At 47.9% G+C, this 22718-nt stretch overlaps 1 protein-coding gene across 1 annotated transcript; it reads right to left on the reverse strand.

The window, feature by feature from the left end:
• Positions 1–13417: 13417 nt before the first annotated feature.
• LOC144383338 (CMRF35-like molecule 5) lies at positions 13418–16239 on the reverse strand. The gene is made up of 6 exons (XM_078080430.1): positions 15746–16239; positions 15192–15488; positions 14218–14316; positions 13997–14101; positions 13819–13886; positions 13418–13634 (listed from the first exon to the last, which is right to left on the reverse strand). The coding sequence occupies exons 1-6, from the start codon at positions 15843–15845 to the stop codon at positions 13464–13466; spliced, it is 840 nt and encodes a 279-aa protein (XP_077936556.1). The 5' UTR covers positions 15846–16239; the 3' UTR covers positions 13418–13463.
• Between the last annotated feature and the right edge of the window lie 6479 nt (positions 16240–22718).

Genomic DNA, 22718 nt, shown 5'->3' on the forward strand with positions numbered 1-22718 from the left:
AGGCTGCCACCAAATCTTTAATTTATTGTTCATGTTTAATCAGTTTTCCTCCAGCCGTCAGAAAACCTGCTCTTAACCACTGTCCCAGCTCCACATGAGCTGCTCCTACTGCATACGCCGAGTCAGTATAGAGGTTTACTGCCTTCCCTTCTGCCAGCTGTAATGCTCTTATCAATGCGAATACCTCAGCTCCCTGAATATTTTCTGCTCCCAGAACCTCTGTCCCTGCCCCATGGCTTCTGACTACCGCGTATCCCGACTGCAACCCCTTCTGTGGATGTCTAAAGCAGCTGCCATCACTGAACAATTGCCAATCAGTGGTGTGCTGTTTTCATTACAAGCTTTGCGACCCCTGCTTCGTGTTGTGTGCATTCATGATGTCGTTTTTCCATGTTATCCAACATGACACTGTTATACAGAAGCACCTTCCTTTTACCACCCCCCTTTTTCTGAAACAAAACCCCATTAACAACCCCTGTTGTTTCAGAAACATCCAGGTAAAACGACGCGCTGTAATCCGGTACTGCAAGGTCCGCGGCCTGTGCCAGTTCTGTTTTTAGCTTGATAAACGCCTCTCCCACACCCTTGGTCCCATTCGAGATCAGCAGTGAGATTTCGCACCACTTCATCGTTTACCTTCGCACGCAGAACTTGAGTGAGACTCTAATAACGCGGAATGAAGTGTCTACTGAACCCTGTGAGGCCCAAAAATGAAAGCATTTCTTTTACATTTTGACGTTTTTTGACAAAGTGACGTGGATGATGGAGAATACTGAACCTGTGAGCGGCCGTGAGCCCTGAGCCGCTTCCCGACAGTATTCTACCTAAAAATGAAACCTGTCTTCTGGCGACCTGCAACTTAGACTTACTGACCTTAAAACCTGTTTTGGCCAACCGGCGTATGACAGTGTCTGTTGCTTCCAAAGAGGATTCCGCTGAAGTGGATGCGAGGAGGATGTCGTCCACTTATTGGATTGATGTCGTGCCCTCTGGCAGGGAGCACCCTGTTAAGCTTGTTTCAGCACTTGGTTAAAGATACCTGGCGAGAGCGCGAACCCTTGTGGTAGCCGAGTGTACCGTAGCTGTCTGTTCCCATACGTGAATGACAATACATCCACAAAGTGTTTGTGTAGCGGCAGGCAAAAAAAGCGGGTTATTCTTTAGTTAAACCCATTAGAGCAGCCACCATCAGGAGCCCAGCCGCCGCGGCCCCACCAGGGGTCCCCTCTGTCTACCTGGATCTCGCAGCGGTATTCAGCAAGACGAGCGCCGAATGCTTGCCACCACACAGACCAGGGGACTGTGCCGTAGACCTGATGTCAGGAGCTACTCTACCCCGAGGTAGGATCTTCCCCCTATCTTTGCCAGAATCACAGGCCATGGAGAATTATGTGGAAGAGGCTCTCGCCAAGGGTTTCATTCGCCCCTCCACATCACCCGCAGCGTCGAGCTTCTTCTTTGTGAAGAAGAAGGATGGCGGGCTTCGACCATATATTGATTATAGGGGGTTGAACGCCACCACCATTAAGTACCGATACCCCCTGCCGTTGGTGCCTGCGGCTGTAGAACAACTCAGGAGGCCCAGGTATATACCAAACTCGATCTCCGCAGCGCCTATAACCTTATTTGCATCAGGGAAGGTGACGAATGGAAAACTGCATTTTACACGGCAACGGGGCACTACGAGTATCTGGTGATGCCTTTTGGGTTAGCCAACGCCCCGTCCGTGTTCCAAGCGTTCGTCAACGAGGTGCTCCGGGAATACATAGGAAAATGTGTAATCGTGTACATTGATGACATCTTGGTCTACTCAACAGATCTGGAGAAGCATGTTGCGCATGTACGCCAAGTCCTCGAGAAACTGCTGGAGAACCACGTTTATGTCAAGTTGGAGAAATGCGAGTTCCATAAGACCCAGGTACAATTTCTGGGGTACGTAATTTCCTCCCAGGGGGTCCAGATGGACAAGGATAAGATCAAGGCAGTAGTGGACTGGCCGGGGCCCCAGACTGTTAAGGAGCTCCAGCGCTTTCTGGGCTTCGCAAACTTTTACAGGCGTTTCATTCGCAACTTCAGTTCAGTGGCTGCACCGCTAACGTCTCTTTTAAAGGGGTCTCCCAAGAAACTCGTCTGGAATGAGGCTGCCGCCCGGGCCTTCAGAGGGCTGAAGGACAGATTCACCTCAGCACCTGTCCTCAAGCACCCGGACCCGAACCTCCCCTTTGTGGTGGAGGTGGATGCCTCGGAAACAGGAGTAGGAGGCATCCTCTCTCAGCGCCACGGTAAGCCCGCTAAACTACACCCATGTGCGTTCTTTTCGCGCAAATTGACCTCGGCGGAGAGGAATTACGACGTGGGAAATCGCAAACTCCTGGCAGTCAAACTGGCCTTTGAGGAATGGAGACACTGGCTGGAGGGAACCAAGCACCCCTTTGTGGTCCTAACGGACCACCGCAATTTGGAATACATTCAGTCGGCTAAACGCTTGAACCCTCGTCAGGCGCGTTGGGCTCTGTTTTTTACCCGGTTTGATTTCACCCTGACCTATAGACCAGGTTCGAAGAACGGCAAAGCAGACGCACTCTCCCGTCTCCATGATACGGTGACGTCCCAGAACACCCCGGGTCCGATCCTGCCCACACAACACATCATCGCCCCCATCAGATGGGACATCATGGGACAGATCCAACAGGCCTTGCCAGGAGACCCGGTTCCCCCGGGGACAGAACCTATGTGCCCTCAGCTCCTGCATTGGGTACATTCGTCTCCCAGTTCAGGACATCCAGGTGTTCAACGCACTCTCTCACTGACCAGGGAGCAGTTTTGGTGGCCATCGTTGGTACGGGACGTCACAAATTACGTCACGGCCTGTGCCATATGTGCCCAGACGAGGTCCTCCCGACAACTACCCTCCGGTCTCCTGGAACCGCTCCCCATACCTAATAGACCTTGGTCCCACATGGCGGTGGATTTCACTACCGACCTTCCCCGTTCTCAGGGTTTTACCACCATCCTGGTGGCAGTGGATAGGTTCTCCAAGGCATGCCGTCTGATTCCCCTCAAAGGATTACCCACTGCCTTGGAAACCGCGGAGGCACTGTTTCACCATGTGTTCCGGACCTTCGGCCTACCGGAGGAGATTGTGTCAAACAGAGGGGTCCAGTTCACCTTGAGGGTATGGGCAGCATTTTTTTAAATGTTAAATGTTCAAGTGCATCTGTCTTCAGGATATCATCCACAGAGCAATGGGCAGACAGAAAGGCTGAACCAAGAGATTGGCCGGTTCCTACGCGCCTACTGCTTCCAGCAACCGAGGGAGTGGAGCCGGTTTTTGCCATGGGCCGAATATGCTCAGAACGCCCATAAGAGCTCGTCCATTGTTAGGGATTTAAGCCAGAAGTGCACCCCTAGTCAGGAAATTATAGTACGTGTAATAATGTTTAGTGTTAGAATTATAGTTGTGTGTTATTAGATTTTAGTTATTACATTAACATGTTAGATGAAGTGAATGCAATTTCAATCAAACACAATTCATAGTCATTTAAATCATATAAACACTGTACACATTAACATTCTGTCACAATGTGATGTTAAAACCTGGGGACGGATGCCAATTGCCGTTCTTTATGGATTTCTTCCAATTTTTCCCCAAAGAGGGTTTTCTGGGAGTTTTTTCTCCTGTCAGGTAATAAATGAACAACTTCATGTAAGGCAGCCGACTGAGGCAAATGTCTTGAGAATTGAACCACATGAACTGTTTTAGATCTTATGATGAAGTGTGATGAACGGTGATCATTAATGATGGGTTGTTGTAATCAAAGTGTACTAGTTATAAGATGAAGACTTAAACGATGTATGCTTTGTTAAATTCACTCATTGGGGCATAAAGCCGAATGTATCTACATTGAGTGCATTGGAATGTGAGGGACAGCTAGGACAGAGAGGTTTCAGGTTACAGCTGCAGCTTCACACCTCGACGTGGAAGGGACAATGGAGGAGGAGACCCTTTGGAGAAGAGGCCAATGACATTCAAATGCACCAAGGAGGACACACCTCAAGAGGTTTCAAAGGACCATGGCGGGAAAAAGACTGTTAGAATTTTTCCTGCAGCCGCGTTGATAAGTCACTCCAGACTTGCTCAGAGGATTCTCTATTTCGCGAAATATTCCACTGTTCGCTTAGTATTTCACTTTGTAATTGTAATCCCTATTACGTTGTTCAGTTATTAAATAACTTTTGATTTTTGAATTTAAACGAATTGACTCATTCGTGTCCTAGTTTCCGGCCGGGACGAGAACAAAGGATTGAGTCCTCCCTCAAGAGCCTTCCGAAACCTTAACACCACAAAGATATCGCCGTTCCTGTGTATGTTGGGTTTCCAGCCAGCCTTATTTCCATGGTCCGGGGAGTCGTCAGAGGTCTTGGCGGTGGACGACTGGTTAAGACGGAGTAGGAGCATCTGGGATGCCGCTCGAGCCCAGATACAACGGGCCGTCCAGCGTCAGAAGGGGAACGCCGATCAGCACAGGCGCTTAGCGCCCCGGTTCCAACCCGGTCAGGACGTATGGCTGTCCACACGGAATATCCGTCTACGCCTCCCTTCCAAGAAGCTAAGTCCCCGTTGTAGTAGTTCACATATACTACGGTAATGTTGGCCATAGTATTAAGGTAATTACGGTATCTGTATGAGCCACTTCACTATCTGTATACCGGCATGGGAGCTACACGTAAACGGCAAGCAGACGTATCTTCTCCCTGTCTCCGTGTGCCCTTCCTTCACCTACAAATATTACAGTGGCGACGAGGTAACAAAGTGAATCCACATCAGTGATGAAAACTAAAGGTGTTTGATGAGTATAACTTCTCCTACATGCAAGATTTCCCATGTTTTCTGGTTCGGAAGAAACCGTAAATGCTAGCTGCTGGAATCGATGCTAAGCAAGACACAACATTTGAAAGTGCAAGAGAGCCCTCCTGTGGTGAGGGACTGTAACAAAAAGGGAAAATGGGGTTCAAGACAAAAAGGAAGTGGTTTAAATTGACAAAGAAAAACGGAGATTAACTGAAAGGGAAGTCAACTGAAGGATTCTTGAAAGAGTGGGAATTAAGTTGCAGAGACATTCAAATAAGACTACAATTGCAGAAATGGCATATATCGGAAAGGTTCCGGAATTTGACAGTAAGAAAGAAGATTTTGATTCATATTTGGAAAGGTTTGAAAGATGGCTGTCTGCAAATGACATTGATGCAGAGAAGAATGCTGATGTATTCGTGAGTGTTTTGGGTCCGACTGAATATGGATTACTAAAAAATTTGGTTGCACCAAAAAAAGTCAGTGAGGAGACTTACGATAGCCTCACGAAAGCCATGTCACTGCATTTCAAGCCGAAGCCTATCTTGATAGCGGAACGCTTCAGATTCTACAAACGACAGCAAAAGCAAGATGAATCAGTCTCTGAATATATCCTTGCACTGAAGAAACTAGCGAGCACTTGTGACTTTGGACAATTTCTCAATGATGCACTCAGGGATAAGTTTGTATGTGGCCTCTTAGGGGAGCAGTATCACAAAAGGCTACTCTCTGAAAAAGAACTCACCTTCCAAAAGGCCTGTGAAATTACACTTGCTCTAGAATTGGCCTACAAGGACACAGAAGAATTGAGAGAACATGCTGAGAAGCCAAAAGATGCAGTTAACAAAGTCTTCAATACTTCAAGTGAAAGACGACATCACATGAAAGGTCAAAGTTCGCGTTACGACCGGCCGGATGTTTCTAGAGTACAACAACGGGTTTCAGAGAAATGGCAGTGCTATCGATGTGGCAAAGATAACCATCAACCAACTGAATGCCACTACCGCACTGAAACATGCCATGGATGCGGGAAGGTTGGACATTTGAAAAGAGTCTGCAAGAAAATAAGACAGAGGGACAAAGCGCAAATGGTCATAGCAACCAGGGAAACGGATGACTCAGAAGATGGTGATGACGATGAGCTGGAATTGTTTACAGTATACACTGCACAAGGAAAGAAAGACGGCATTTTTGTCAGCATGGAGTTATCTGGGAAACCAGTGAAAATGCAAGTTGATACGGGTGCTTCAGTATCTTTGATTCCAGAGTCCCTTTATCAGGAGCAACTGAAGAATTGCCCACTAAAACCAGCTGCCATTCACCTGTCTTCATACACAGGAGATATCATACCTGTGCTGGGGAAGGTCCTGGTGCCGGTGAAGTATGGGAATCAAGAGTGGAAGTTGCCACTTGTGGTGGTTAAAGGAAGTAAACCGCCATTGCTGGGAAGAAATTGGCTGCAGAAGATAAAGCTGAACTGGGGCAAGATCTTCAGCCTTCAGAGAACTGAACCACTCACACTGCAAGACATGCTTGAAAAGCACAAAGACTTGTTCAAGGATGGATATGGGAAGATTAAAGACTTCAGAGCAAAGATTAGAGTGCAGAGCAATGCCAAACCCATCTTCCACAAGTCACGACCAGTACCTTATGCGTTGAGGGAAGCAGTGGAAAAAGAACTTGAGCGCTTACAGAAGAACGGAATCATTACACAAGTGGAAAGGAGTGATTGGGCTGCACCTATCGTCGTAGTACCAAAGAAAGACAAGACTGTGAGATTGTGCGGTGACTACAAAGTGACTGTGAATAGATGCATACTCCCAGAGGAATATCCTCTACCAAACGCTGAGGACTTATTTGCTACTTTGGCTGGCGGAATAGTTTTCAGTAAACTTGACCTGTCCTTCGCTTATCAACAATTGCAGCTTGATGCAGAATCAGAGCAGTATCTGACGATACACACACACAAGGGCCTCTTCAGATACCACCGTCTGGCCTACGGTGTCTCCACAGCTCCGGCAGTGTTCCAACACACAATGGACCAAATCCTTCATGGAATGGAGAATGTAGTGTGCTTTATGGATGACATTCTTGTCTCAGCGCCTACAAAAGAAAGACATTTAGCAATATTAGATGAAGTCATGAAAAGGCTGGAAAAGCATGGAATAAGGATCAAGAAATCAAAGTGTGCATTCTTGCAAGATTCAGTGGAGTACCTCGGATACAGAATTGATGCACAAGGACTTCACCCAACAGCAAGCAAGGTAGAAGCCATAGTAAACGCACCAGCTCCACAGAATGTGACAGAGCTAAGATCATTCCTGGGATTGCTTAATTATTATGGAAAGTTCTTGGCAAATGTATCTACATTACTGCATCCACTTCACCAGCTGCTACACATAGACACACCATGGACATGGTCAGAGAAATGTGAAGACGCATTCAAAGCCTGCAAACAGCGTCTCCTGAACAGTAAGTGTCTTGCACACTATGACCCAGAGAAGCCTCTAAGGCTAGCATGTGACGCCAGTCCATATGGTGTTGGTGCAGTAATTTCGCACGTGCTACCCTCTGGTGAAGAGCAACCAATTGCTTTTGCATCAAGGACTCTTTCATCAAGTGAGCAAAATTATGCTCAAATTGAAAAAGAAGCATTGAGTATCATATTCGGTGTCAAGAAATTCCATAAGTACCTGTATGGAAGGAAGTTTGTGCTTTTGACCGACCACAAGCCACTTTTGACCATTTTAGGCCCCAAATCAGCAGTTCCAACTCTTGCTGCACTCCGCATGCAACGCTGGGCCTTAATCCTACTGGCATATGACTATGACATCCAGTATAGACGTTCCGGTGACCACGCCAATGCAGATGCGTTGTCACGTCTTCCATGCAAGCATGACGTTGATGAAAGCACAGATGAGAATGAAGCCTTCTGTGTGTCCCATGTTGAGCAGTTGCCCGTGTCTGCCAGAGACATAGCAGAGGAGACTAGACTTGACCCAATCCTCTCTAAGGTCCTGGATCTGACATTGTCAGGATGGCCAAGGTTTGTGCCCAATCCAGAGCTCAAGCCATTTTACTTGAGGAAGGACCAGTTGTCTACAGACCAGGGATGTATTATTTGGGGGTCAAGGGTAATTATACCGCCGAAGTTCAGGCAGCGTCTTCTGTCAGATGTGCATGAGGGACATCCAGGAATGACACGGATGAAGGCATTAGCCAGAAGTTTCCTGTGGTGGCCTGCACTAGACCAAGAGATAGAGAATCACGTGAGTCAGTGTGCAGCGTGTGAGACTACACTGAACAGACCTGCTGCAGCACCTCTTCATCCTTGGTCATGGGCTACAACACCGTGGGAAAGAATACATGTGGACTTCGCTGAAATCAACAAGCAGCACTACCTGGTGGTAGTAGATGTCTATTCCAAATGGCTAGAAGTCCTGCCTACACAACTAACAACAGCAGAGAAGACTGCAAATCTTCTCAGGAACCTCTTTGCGTCATATGGTCTGCCAAAGGTGCTTGTTTCAGACAATGGCCCTCCCTTTACATCGACGGAGTTTGAGCAGTTTCTCAAGAATAACGGAGTACGCCATGTTCTCACACCACCTTACCATCCTGCGTCTAACGGAGCAGCGGAACGAGCGGTACAGACTTTCAAGAAAGCCTGGACGCGACTGGAAGCACAGTCTGTGTCACCCCATCTACGGCTTGCTCGGTTCCTGTTCACATATCGAAACACTCCTCACACAGTCACTGAACGCACCCCGGCTGAATTGTTCCTAAAAAGACAACCACGCACTCGCCTGTCATTACTGAAGCCGGACATATCCGAAGTGGTGGTCAAGCATCAGTTACAACAGAAAAAGGCTCATGACAAGCGGGCAAAGCCTCTCCGGATGTTTAATCTGGGAGAGAGGGTGTTAGTTCGAGATTTCAGACATCCTAAGAAACTGTGGATTCCAGGGGAAATTCTGCAACGGAAAGGACCTCTGACCTATGTAGTGCAAATAGGTCAACGCCAAGTCAAGGTGCATGTGGATCACCTTCGGGCATCTAAAGCTTCAACACGTCCAAGCAGAATGGATGACAGCGATTTCCTGGACTGCACAGCAAGCTCTGAGGACCAAGCAGAAAGCACGGAGCAAGAAGATGCAGCTGCTGGTGCATCTCCGGAAGCTCAACCGGAGCGCCGCTATCCTGAAAGACAGCGAACAGCACCAGAAAGACTGAATCTCTAAATGTTCATGTAGAGATAATGACTTATTTAGTCAGTAATTATGTTCAGACTGCTTACTGTTATGTTATGAAGTTTAGGGTATGTTACTGTTAATTGAACCCGGCATATGTAGTTTAAGGAATGACTAATGCAATGAAGTATGTAGTCTGGCTATATATGTTATAATCTAGGAGGGAGGAGTGTAGTAGTTCACATATACTACGGTAATGTTGGCCATAGTATTAAGGTAATTACGGTATCTGTATGAGCCACTTCACTATCTGTATACCGGCATGGGAGCTACAAGTAAACGGCAAGCAGACGTATCTTCTCCCTGTCTCCGTGTGCCCTTCCTTCACCTACAAATATTACACCCGTTTCGTCGGCCCATTCAAAATCATTAAGCAGATCAATCCTGTGTCATATCGTTTGCAGTTACCCCCCCACTACAGGATCAATACGACGTTCCACGTATCCCTGCTCAAACCGGCCATCAGGACCTGTGACGGTCAGTCAGGACCGGAGGTGCAGCCGACGACCCCCCCACCGCCTCTGGAGGACGAGGCGACACACACGGTCAGGGCTCTGCTAAACCCGCGACGTCGCCAGGCGGGTCTCCAATACCTCGTAGACTGGGAGGGGTATGGCCCGGAAGAGAGAGCCTGGCGCCCAGCCTCGGATATTCACCCAGATCTTATTACAGAATTTCATCAGGCCCATCCCGAGTGCCCCGGGCCACGGCCACGGGGCAGGCCCCCCCCTAGAGGTCGAAATTCGGCTTCCGGAGCCGCCTCTAGACAGGGGGGTTCTGTCACAAGCAGACGTTCCCCGTCTCCGGAATACTAAAGTCCGAAGCTCGGGATCTCAGTCACCCCTCTGTCGCACGTGACAATGGTTTGTGCCACTCAGGATCAGCCCACTGAGCGGGCACGGCCACTCCCACCAACGCACCTGTGGCTCGTTCCTCATCAGGAGAGGATGGGCATTTAAGCTGCCGAAGCCTCAGAAGCCGGTGCGAAGTTTCGTGCATGTTACCATCACATTCTGAGCGTTCTCTTGATATCCTGTTTCTGCCTACCTGTTATTTGACCTCTCCTTTGTCCCAGACCTCGTTCACGCCTGCCTGACCCTCGACGGTACCTCTGCCTACCTCCGCGCTCCCGGCTTTTGACCCCTGCCTGTTCACCGGACCCTACCACGCCTGATCCTTGTCTGTACCCCGCTAATAGAACTGCGCTCGAGTTCACTCTGGTCTCTTGTGGTGCGTTACAATAAGCTTCCAGACACAAACATTTTCTCTGAAAGGTTAGTATAAACTTTCAGAACATAGCTGTCTGCTCCGGTAAAATACATACGAACTGATTGACTGCTGTTAAATGGAAGGTGAAATTCATAGAGAAGTGGAGGACGGCGGCTGGGATATCGATCGCCGGGGTATCGATGGAAAATAATAAATGACCAACTGAGGATGTGTTGGTGGCGGTGAGCGGAGATAGCACTGAGAAAAAGAACCATGATGTTGTGGAGCACACGGGACACGCAATGAGAAAGGCGTTGGTTTGGCAGGTCACTGACGCACATATTATGGGAGAAGGGAGACTAGAGATTATAGACTGCTGAGAGTGTCAACTGAAATTAGACTTAAAACCGTAGGAAAGATTGATTTACTAAAAAAGAGGGGAACAGTCATTGAAAATTAAGAGATGAGAAATAAGGAGAATTGTTGTATATAGTGTCCGATTTCTGTATTAATGTTTGGAGTTTTTCCTAAACTCAGAGATGGGCTGTAAATTGTTGAGTGCTGCTTATTGAGTGTATAGTGCACGATACACTTGATACAGTATCTTGATGATGGAAGCAAATGTCTGATCAAAGGAACATTGATAGCAAAATGTGAGAAGGTGAATGTGTGGGAAAAAAGGAAACTTCACAAACTTGACATACATGCAATTTGACCTCGTAGATCATGCGGCAGGTGATGTTGTCCCAGAAGAATGCCTTGATTGATGATCGCCTCCTGCACGAGATCAGCCGGAGGCTGCTTGATCCATTATTTGTGGTCATTCGGTTCTGTTACGACGTGCAAATGGACCCAAATGCAACACGCAGGACCACCAAGGTTTGTCTTAATCCAACAGGTGAATTTATTTTTCTCCGGCCGGACAAAAAAAGCAACAGGAGACAAGTCAATTGTGAGTGGCTGAAAAAAAGGAAACAAGTCAAATCGGCCACGTGATGACAAGGAGGCGCCCGTGCGCTCCTATCCGTAATCACTCGGAAGGGTGATTCTGCCGCTGCGTGACTAGGCGGCAGACAGGCGGGCAGGGGAGCTCGACTGTGTGACACCCGAGGCTCGACACAGGAGTAGGCAGGTGCTCAGCTGATCTCCGTGAAACGAGCTGGCGACCTCTTCTGCCAGGTGAAAAACAATAACAAACAGGGGAATGACATCAACATGAGTACTTACAGCACTCTTTGCCACCATGTCAGCCACCTCATTACCCTCCACTCCAGCATGCGCAGGAACCCAGCAGAATCTCACCTCTACTCCCGGTCTCTCCAACCCCAGCAATATCCCCATCAATTCTCCCAATAGGTCTTCCCTGTCAGACCTACCATCCATAACACTGCTTAACACTGCTGCCGATACTGAACATATCAGCACCCTACATGGTGTCACATCCTCCACCCATCTCAACCCAATGATCATAGCCACCATCTCTGCTGCATACACCGACACAATTATCAGTGACTCTTTAACAGATACTGAACTCAGGAACATGACACTCCTGCATCCACTCTACCACCATTCACTACCTTAGATCCATCAGTATACACCCTTACAAAACCATAAAACCGTTTACAGACATACTTCTTGCCCCACTCCCTCCTCCATCATACCTACATCCACTCTTGGCATCGGGAACATCCACCGAGGGATGGGCCCCAATGCAGTCGCCGGCCCTATCTCTATCCCCTCCAAGCCATACTCTATCACTTTTTGCCCAATTGTCTACCCATACATCCTCAAACTACTCTTGTCCCTCTCCCAACACTCCCTAGTTGCCACAACCGCCGTGTGGCTTTCAGCACACCCCTTCAGCCTGCCCCAATACGCCAGCGCCAACTTGTCCCTCCTCAAGCTCAGTGGCAATTCCCCTGTATCCACCTGCAACACCACTACCGGAGTGGTCCTGATAGCCCCCACACACAGCCTCAGTGCTCGTGATTGCACCCTGTCCAATCGCTGTATCACCGTCTTGGCCGCAGCTCCATAAATAAAACACCCATAGTCTATCGTGGATCTAACCAATGCCTGATACATACACAACAGTGTCCTCCTATCTGCCCTCCAGTCTACACCTGCCACAGCCCTGATCAGATTCAGCACCTTCCTGCACTTCTGTTCTATAAACTCCTCCATGTAAGCCTTTCGTCAAACCATAAGCACAAATATTTAAACTCTAACACCCTTTCCAATTCCTGTCCATACATTAATGACGATCTGACTGTCAGGGTTGTGTGGGGAGGCAGGACTCGAACGCAGACTTTAAACAAAAGAGACTTTAATAGTCAAAACTCCAACAAAGTAAAAGGCCAACGGGCGGGCGGGCACGCACGCACGCACGCCACAAGTGACAAACAACACACACTGCTTAAATACACAAGGGAGGTGCAGGTGATTGGACACAGGTGGAAACAATCCGACAATCACAGGGGATGACAGGACCAGGCAGGAAGTGGAGTTACCCGGGGACACGAGTGGCAGAAAACTACAAAATAAGACAGGAAGTGCACCACACCGTGACACTGACGACTGGAGCGGGGAACACAGGGGAGTATATACGGGTGGGGTGATGAGCAATTGGATGCAGCTGGGTGGATGAGACAGGTGAGTAGGCAGAGAGCAGTCAGGGGAAAGACACACACACAGACACACATGTTCATCGATATCTCACTGGAAACAAATCTGTCATGTCAATATAATAGATTAGATTATATATTAGATTATATGTCTGGAACTAAAAAAAAATCATAAGTGACGTGTTATAACATAACAGAATGACGGTTCTTTGTTTTATGAATTTATTGTACTTTTTCAAAAGCTAAATCTGTAAGGGAATTTACATGAAGGGTACTGAGCTGAAACAATATCTTAAAAGCATCGCAAGTAAGTTGAAGAGTTTGTTATATAAAAAATAAGCAATCAAGTTTAAAATAAAAGTATAAAACCAAAGTTAAGGCAATTAATCAGGCATTTGTTACAGTACTTAGGGTGATAATAAAAAAAGGCATGAAATAATCATAGCACTGAAGTTTTCAGTCAGACGTTGAAGCGGTTGGTCAGATGACAGATGGAATCATTGGGATAAATGTTTACCCCAAGATTGCCTACAGACGGTGTTCATCTTGTAAGGCTCTAATGTAATTTTGATTGCAGTAGATATCCTCTGTTGATGCGTAGTTTTGGTACACAGACTCTTGTTCGTTTTCTCCTGCGTCATCATAGAGCTGGCGGGGGGGAGGCTGCCTTGGGGAAGCTGAGTCTTCGTTTCCATAGACCTAAAAATGTTCAACGGAAATAAACAGATACGAGTGCAATGTCATATGAGATGAGAATGTTTATAATTATTCAAATGAAAATGGCGGAATAATCAGTAAGTATGATTATATAATTTTCCCAGTTGTTGGGGACTTGGACAAGACATGTTTCCCTTTACAAAGCTTTGGACTTTAGTTTTCTTACATTTTCTTCGATCGCTTCCACGACTTCGTCTGCTTTGGTTTTGTTTCCGTTCATGTCGGCTCCAGCTCCTGGAAAACGCATAAAGTATGTTACACAATTACTTTGCGTCTATTGTATACGTGTATGGACTTGTTGGTGGGTGCAGGGTTCTGTGCTTGCATTTGAATGTGAACCATACCTTGCACTTTGAAACATTTGTATTTACAAACTATGACACTAGTAATGACGATTGTCAGCGTGAGCAGCACGGGCAGCGCGATGAAAACACCAGAGAGAGAACTCGCTGCATTCGGAAGACACAAAGTGTAAAAATAAAGTCAAGATAAGTATACTTCCTGAAACACTTCACACTTCCTGAAAAACTGTGGCTGCACACGCACGCACGCACACGTACTGTACCTTCAAACGGTTTTCCAGGGATAACTTGTGCTTGTGGGCTGGTAGGTTCGAGCTTGGTGACAGTAGTAGGGATCCGAGTGCTGGTTCTCTTAGGAATGACTATTGGAGAGAGTTTCTCAGTAAACTTAACTGGGGATGGCGATGTTTGTCAGTGTGGTCCGCCAACGTGGTCCAGTGACGTATCTCCACACAGGTTTGAATACAGAATGGTTTGATAAAAAATGTTTTATCGACAAGTCATGGTTCCCTGATGATGTATCCTGATAATACTGCCAGGCCTTTGCTTTATGCACAAATAACTGCAAAACTAACTACATTTCCTCAGAGTACTTTAATGGTAATAAAGTGATAATTTAAGGGTCAACATGCTGATAAACTACAAATCCCATTCTTTGAGTTCAGCTTTAATTTGATGGGGCATTATGTCGTGGTCTGGGCGGTGCCCCTCCCACCAATTGACCTGCACAGTAGGAAGGTATTCACTAATCACGCTCCAAGCTTTCTCTTCTCCCGCCTTCCACCCTGTCCCTGCCAGATTGTCAGTTCACAACCCAGAACTAATGCAACAGCTTAAACGCACTGCAATCTTTAACACTTTCTTGTTTGCCTCGGGTCCCCTGCCACTGGATTCCCCGTGACCTGCATTCCGGACTCATCCTGCTCCAGCCCACCGACCCTTCCCCCAGCCTGCTCACAATATTACCCCTGGTTCTCGATAATAAAGACTGTGGAACCTTTTCTGCTGTGTTCTGCTCTTGGGACCACAACCAACATGGCACATTAAGCGTTTCCTTGGTTGTTGAATATTAAATATCAATTTTGCTATTATTTGATAGTCTACCGTTTTAGGAATCCGGAGGAGGGACTCGAGCTATTACTTTATTGTGAAGTGATGCAGATATGAGTAACCTGATGGATGTAACAATCGTTTGTACTCTCAAACAAAATAGGTTTAGCTCTTTTCAAAATCTTACCTGCTGACAGTTGAATCTTGGTGTAGTCTCCGGGACTCCACTGTGAGTCTGAACCACACCAGTATGTCCCAGCTTCCTCTCCTTTCAACTCTGTGATTGTTACCGAGAAGGAGCTGGAAGAAATATCTTCTCGCAGAGTAAACCGCCTTTGACTTGTCATGTCTGTGCATTCCTTGCGTCGTTCTCCCTTACAGAGGAACTTCCTGTTATTCCGGTGGTTCGGTGAGTACGGACACTTCATCGTTACTGTCTGTCCCACGACGCCGCTCTGTTTGGTTGACCTCACACAGCACCACTCTGTGAAACACACCGAGGATCAAGAACACACTGAAGCCTGAGCCGGCTCACATTACAAATGGATGTGCATGATTCACATTCTGAATGAACACATGATGAAATTATTTATATATGTTATGACAAATCATACATGGCTTAAGAAGCTTTGTATCTTTTGTCTCAAGTAATTTCTTCTCAATGTCTATTTTACAGGACAGTGTTTTCTGGCTGGTTACTGTGAAAACGAGTGATTTAATATGATGAGGTTGAGCTTTCACCTTTCACTTCGAGCTCAAAAGCAGAGAAAACATCCAGGCCAGTGCTTCCATGGACACTGCAAAGGTACGAACCGGATTGGCTTTGGGTCAGACCGGTCATGGTAACTGAATATCCTCAACATCTTGTCATCAGTAAGTCTCAGCTGTCCGGTTTGTTTGTGGTTTGAGGTGATTATTGCCCCGTTCAGGCATGTGGACGGCTGTTTTCCTCTGCAGATGTACTTCATATTGTCCTGGTGCGGAGGCTCATACGGACAACTGATGGACACTGAACTGTCCTCATAACTTTGTCTGACAAAAAAACATCACAGAAGGGCTGGTAAAATAAAAAAAAATAAAACAGCAGCATAGTTGACCAATGTGGAGCTATTTACTAAAAAAAACACAGAATTAATAAACCAAGTTTTTCCACTATTTAAGTCAGATAAATAAAGTAGTAGAAAATGGAAAGTGATTTCAAAGGACCTCAAAATTGTAATAACGTACAATTAACCAATAATCTTTCAATAAAAAAATGAAATACTGACTGGGCTCTCTTTGTTTTACATACCTCGAACTTGTCAGGACCAGATTAAAATGAGGACTCAGATGCAGAGGGTTTGGCGTCTTTATTCGCGTCGTGAAAAAACAAACAAACGGCTATGAGCTATCAGCGTTTCCGACGAAAGTTAAACTAAAATCTCTCTTAAACGAGGAAAACGAACGGCTTCGAAAGCGCGCTAAAACTAAATCTAAGAAGCTCAAACTAAAGGTCACTCTTACTCAGAGGAAAAACAAAAAGGGGAAATCATTCCGAGACAAGGCAATGGTATAAACAAATCCTGTGGCTGTGGCGAGGCTTGGGTGAACGCACGGTGGTACACTCAGGCACAAGACAAAGGGAGACGCAGACTATAAGACACATGAGGGTAATGGGAAACAGGTGGACACAATCGGGAATCAGGGGAGACGATTCGACTGGTGACATGAGGAAGGGCAAGTGACCTGAAACGAGAGGAAGGTTACTACTTTCAAAATAAAACGGAAATGACAAGACCAAAACATGCCGACAAAAACCCAACTTGACCTCACCCTGTGACAGTAGGGCCGACTCCTGACGGCCCAGGCTGTTCAGGGTGGTCCCTATGAAAATCCTTTATGAGGTTAGGGTCTACAATGAAACGCGATGGGATCCACTGTCTCGCCTCCGGTCCATATCCTTCCCAGTCTACTAGGTACTGTCTACCCCGGCCCCGAGTGCGTACCGCCAACAACTGCTTGACCTTATACACCGGACCGCCGTCTATAACTTCTGGTTGTGGCGGGGGTGCAGCAGCAGGGACCATCGGGCTCTCTTTCGCAGGCTTGACCTGGCTGACGTGGAAGGTGGGGTGAGCACGAAGGGATCGAGGCAGGCGAAGACGGACCGCCACAGGGCCGATGGTCTTAGTGATGGGGAACGGGCCCACGAACCGTGGAGCCAGCTTCCTTGAAGGCACCTTGAGGTTGAGGTTCTTAGCTGACAACCACACTTTCTGACCTTGCCGGTAGGCAGGGGCGGGTCGTCTCTTGCGGTCTGCAGCCTTCTTTACTCTGTCCCTTTGGCGAATCAGCACCTGCCGGGCGGCTGCCCAGATGCGACGGCAGCGACGAATCATTGCAAGAGCGGAGGGCACAGACACCTCCGGTTCATTGTCTGCAAACACGGGGGGAAGGTAACCAAACACACATTGAAATGGTGGGAAACTAGTGGCTGAGGTAGGCAATGAATTGTGGGCATACTCGGCCCAGACCAGGTTCTTGCTCCATGTTGAGGGATCCTGGGCCACCAGACACCGGAGGCTGGTTTCCAGTTGCTGGTTGAGGCGTTCGGTCTGGCCGTTGGCCTCTGGGTGATATCCCGAGGTCAGGCTGGCCTTCGCTCCGATGAGCCGACAAAAGGCCCTCCAGAACCGGGAAACAAATTGGGGCCCCCGGTCCGAAACTATGTCCTTGGGGAAGCCGTGGATCTTAAAAACATTGTTCATCATTACCTCCGCCGTTTTCTTGGCGGAGGGTAGTTTTGGCAGAGCAATGAATCTAGCCATCTTAGAAAATCTATCCACAACTGTGAGGACAGTGGTGTTACCTTGTGAAACCGGGAGCCCCGTGACAAAGTCCATAGAGATGTCTGACCACGGTCTGGAGGGGATGGGTAGTGGCTGTAAGAGTCCCATGCGTGACGTAGAAGAAGTCTTGTTTCGGGCGCAGACCGAACATGCCTCAACGTACTCCCGGACCTCCGGCTCCATGGCTGGCCACCAGAACCTACGGGAGATGACGAACATCGTCCTCCGAACTCCCGGATGGCAAGAAAGCAGTGAGGTGTGGGCCCAGTGGATCACCTGTTGGCGTAACTCAACCGGAACGAACAACCGAGTTGCGGGGCACCCACTAGGTGATGGGGTCTCACCATTAGCCTGCTTTACCTCATTTTCTATCTGCCAAGTCACTGCTCCAACCACACAGGTTAGTGGAAGGATGGTTTCTGGTTCTTTGGCAACAGGCTCGGGGTCGAAGAGTCGAGACAAGGCGTCGGGCTTGACGTTGCGGGACCCCGGCCTGTAGGAAAGGGAAAAGGAAAACCGGTTAAAGAAAATTGCCCACCTGGCCTGGCGAGAATTCAGTCTTTTGGCTTTTTTAATGTATTCAAGGTTCTTGTGATCAGTCCAGACAATGAATGGGTGGTTAGCCCCCTCAAGCCAGTGTCGCCACTCCTCCAGGGCCACCTTGACCGCCAGCAGTTCCCGGTTACCAACATCATAATTGCGTTCTGCTTTGGACAGCCGCTGTGACAGGAAGGCGCAGGGATGCATTTTACCATCCTGCTCCGACCGCTGTGAGAGGACTGCCCCGATCCCTTCGTTGGAGGCGTCTACCTCAACCACAAACTGTCACCGGGGGTCTGGCATGGTGAGAATGGGGGCCGAGGTGAAAAGACGCTTGAGGTTCTGGAAGGCTGTCTCCGCCTGTGGAGACCATTGGAACTGCACCTTTGAGGAGGTAAGAGCATGGAGAGGGGCAGCTATTGCGCTAAAGCCTCTGATGAACCGTCTGTAAAAGTTAGCAAAGCCGAGGAATTGCTGAACCCTTTTACGGCTATCAGGTGTGGGCCATTCTGCCACAGCGCTAATTTTTGCCGGATCCATCTGCACCCTTCCAGGGGCTACAATGAAGCCCAGGAAGGAGATGGTGTCGGCATGAAATACACTTTTTTCTGCTTTGACGTAGAGTCTGTTCTCCAACAGTCTTTGAAGTACTCTGGTTACGTGGTCTCTATGGGTGTCAAGGTCAGGTGAGTAAATGAGGATATCATCCAGGTACACATACACAAAATGGTCTATAAAGTCCCTTAGGACATCATTAATCATGGCTTGGAACACTGCGGGCGCGTTTGTTAGCCCAAACGGCATGACCAGGTATTCATAATGTCCCCTTGGGGTATTAAACCCCGTCTTCCACTCGTCACCCTCTCTTATTCTGATTACTTACTACTTACTCTTATTCTGCGAAGGTCTAGCTTAGTAAAGACTTTAGCCTGCTGGAGCTGATCGAACACAGAGGACATGAGGGGTAGAGGGTAACGGTTCTTTATTGTGATGTCGTTTAGAGGGCTGTAGTCTATACAGGGCCTCAGGGACCCGTCCTTTGCCACAAAGAAGAAGCCGGCGCCTGCTGGGGATGACGAGGGACGGATCAACCCCGCTTTGAGTGAAGTCTGGATGTACTCCCGCATGGCCTCCTTCTCCGGCCCCGAAACAGAGTACAGGCGGCCCTTGGGAACGACAGAGCCCGGAAGCAGATCTATAGCGCAGTCATATGTCCGATGTGGGGGAAGAGACATGGCTTTAGTCTTGTTAAAAACCTCCAGAAGGTGGCGATAGCAGGAGGGCACGGTGTTCAGGTCCGGGTACTCTGAGTCTGTGGTAGATTTAACGGAAGCAAGGTTAAGCACTGGAATATCCTCTGCCGGACTAAAAACGTCGAGGCAGTTTCCAACACAGTCCTCCCCCCACCCTATAATTTCTCCCGTTCTCCAGTTCACATGGGGGTTGTGGCGAAACAGCCATGGCTGTCCCAAGACCAGTGCCTGAGAAGGGGATTGAAATAAATAAAAACGAATGATCTCTTTATGGTTCTTTATGTGCATTTCGAGAGGTTCGGAGGTGTGGGTGATGGTGAACAGTCCTGCTCCGTTGAGGGCCTTGGCTTGGATAGGCTTTACCAAGAGTTCGGACTTGATACCGAGTCTCTCCGCTAGTCCCCAGTCCAACAAGCTCGCGTCAGCCCCCGAGTCTAATAGCGCCTCAAGTTCTGTGGTGGTGTGGTGCATTACCTTGACTGCTGTGAGGGTTCGGGAAGCAGAGCCTGGAGCAGCGAGTTGTCTCACCACTGTGGGTCTCCTGGCTGGACAGCCCGCAACAAGATGGCCCAAATCCCCGCAATAAAAGCACCGCCCTTCTCGCTGTCGTCGCAGTCGCTCTCCCGTGGTCAGCCGGGCCCTCCCCAGCTGCATAGGTTCCCCCCCTTCTTCCGTGGTGAAAGGCCCCGGTTGGTCGGGCGGAGCGCGTTGGAGGTCTGGCCCGCCTGGTGCACGGGTGCGTGGGTATCCCTCAGCCATAGCAGAGCTGTTGCTCCGCTCTCGTCTGAGTTGGCGGAGCCGGTTATCCGTCCGGATGGCAAGCGCGATGAGAGAGTCTAAATCTGGGGGTAGATCCAAAGGCACCAGGAGGTCTTGAACAGGGGCAGCCAGCCCCTTCAGGAACACATCGTACAAGGCGGTGGAGTTCCACCCGCTCTCTGCAGCCAAGGTGCGGAAGTGTATGACGTAGTCACAGACAGAGCTGTCGCCTTGCCTCAACCTGCTCAGCTCCGGAGCCTTTTCGCGGTCGGTCGACACTGGGTCAAAAACCCTCTGTAAGGCTGCTTTAAAGTCGGTGAGGGAAAAGCAGAGTGGGGAGTCACGAGCCCACTCTGCCGAGGCCCATGCTTTGGCCCTGCCGGTCAGGTGGGTCATCATGAATGCTACCTTGGATCTTTTGGTGGGGAAGGCATGAGGAGTCAGTTCAAAATGAATGGAACAGTCAATGAGAAAGGTTTTGCATAGTCCCTGCTCCCCGCAAATTTCTCAGGGGGGGCTAACCTTCCTCCAGACCCATGGACAACCGCTGTCGGGGGAGGAGCAGCCTCTACTGTCGGGGCCCTGGGGGCTGTGGTGTCCTGGACGAAAAGGTCACGCAGACCCTGAATTTGGGATGAGAGTAGGCTTATGTGGGAAGCCAGTGACGTCTGGAATTCCTCCTGACGGGAAAGACGGGCATCTTGGGCACCCAGGGCTGCCGCCATCTGTTCTGCCTCTGCTGAGTCCATACTGGCCTGAGTGTTCTGTCAGGACCAGATTAAAATGAGGACTCAGATGCAGAGGGTTTGGCGTCTTTATTCGCGTCGTGAAAAAACAAACAAACGGCTATGAGCTATAAGCGTTTCCGACGAAAGTTAAACTAAAATCTCTCTTAAACGAGGAAAACGAACGGCTTCGAAAGCGCGCTAAAACTAAATCTAAGAAGCTCAAACTAAAGGTCACTCTTACTCAGAGGAAAAACAAAAAGGGGAAATCATTCCGAGACAAGGCAATGGTATAAACAAATCCTGTGGCTGTGGCGAGGCTTGGGTGAACGCACGGTGGTACACTCAGGCACAAGACAAAGGGAGACGCAGACTATAAGACACATGAGGGTAATGGGAAACAGGTGGACACAATCAGGAATCAGGGGAGACGATTCGACTGGTGACATGAGGAAGGGCAAGTGACCTGAAACGAGAGGAAGGTTACTACTTTCAAAATAAAACGGAAATGACAAGACCAAAACATGCCGACAAAAACCCAACTTGACCTCACCCTGTGACAGAACTACTTCCAGTTCTACTTCAGTGAAGATGTCTGTTCCCGTTTTTGTGATTCCACACCAGTATTTTCCTGTGTCTGCAAAAATCAGATTGTAGATAGTCGCTGTGAAGACTCGTTGCTGATGGTCATCGTGTTTGTTCTTATTAGGTTCTGTCAACCTAATAAGAACTTCATCGTGGCCGCAGGGATCCTTGCACAGGTACTTCTCATAGGACTCATAACCAGAGCCATAGGGACAAGAAACTTGAACTTGTCCCCTCTCATATCCATATACACGGATCACCCCTGCTGCACTGCTCACACAGCTCAGAGCGACTGTTGACAGAAAACAACATGGATTGAAAAAAATAATATGGGACATATTTGTATGTACGTAGATGCAAATGATCTTAAACCTTAAATCTGTTGTATCAAATGGTGATATTTATGTTTTGAACGGCACATGGTCCCTTTTAAATAAATGTGTGATGATGTGATGTATATAAAACAAGTTCTTATCTTACTTATAAATAGCAGATGTGTTAAAGCTGTTAAAATAAAATCAATAAAAACAATGTCGAGGCATGTAGTCTGCCATATTGAAATGGCAAAACGTGGATCAATTTACTAATTATAATAAGGAATATAATAAAATAACTTACTGCACAGGGTAAAGAACCTGTTACGAAGGCTCCACATCCTCACGTTATTGCATCGCAGTTTCTAAGAAACAGAAATGGAAAATCTTTTATTAATCTGTTTCACCCACAGTTTGTTTCTGCTGACAACGGAAATGATGAATACTCACTTCCTCTTTTTTATCACATACTGTATGTTTTCATCAAAGTTGCATCTGTTAAAGTGAATCTTTTAATGACTGACTTGTTTGTTTGTTGAGTTTGTATTCATATGAATATGAAGGAAGAGTATGTGATTTATCTAATGTCGGTGAGACAAAGAAAATACAATTACCTTCACTATAATCAGATGGATAAGAATTTAACAATACCACCACAAAGGGGCACTCTATCCATCCTTATATTAAACCTCACTGACCAGGGACATGTC

Source organism: Gasterosteus aculeatus, chromosome 9, assembly GCF_964276395.1.
Source record: "Gasterosteus aculeatus chromosome 9, fGasAcu3.hap1.1, whole genome shotgun sequence".
NCBI classification, from domain to species: Eukaryota; Metazoa; Chordata; class Actinopteri; order Perciformes; family Gasterosteidae; genus Gasterosteus; species Gasterosteus aculeatus.

Coding starts and splice junctions, on each gene's coding strand:
- LOC144383338 (XM_078080430.1), bottom strand. CDS start 15,845: ATGACCGGTCTGACCCAAAGCCAATCCGGTTCGTACCTTTGCAGTGTC. Junction 13,887..13,996: donor CAAATGTTTCAAAGTGCAAG/GTATGGTTCACA, acceptor TGCGTTTTCCAG/GAGCTGGAGCCGACATGAAC. Junction 13,635..13,818: donor TGGAAGCGATCGAAGAAAAT/GTAAGAAAACTA, acceptor GAACATTTTTAG/GTCTATGGAAACGAAGACTC.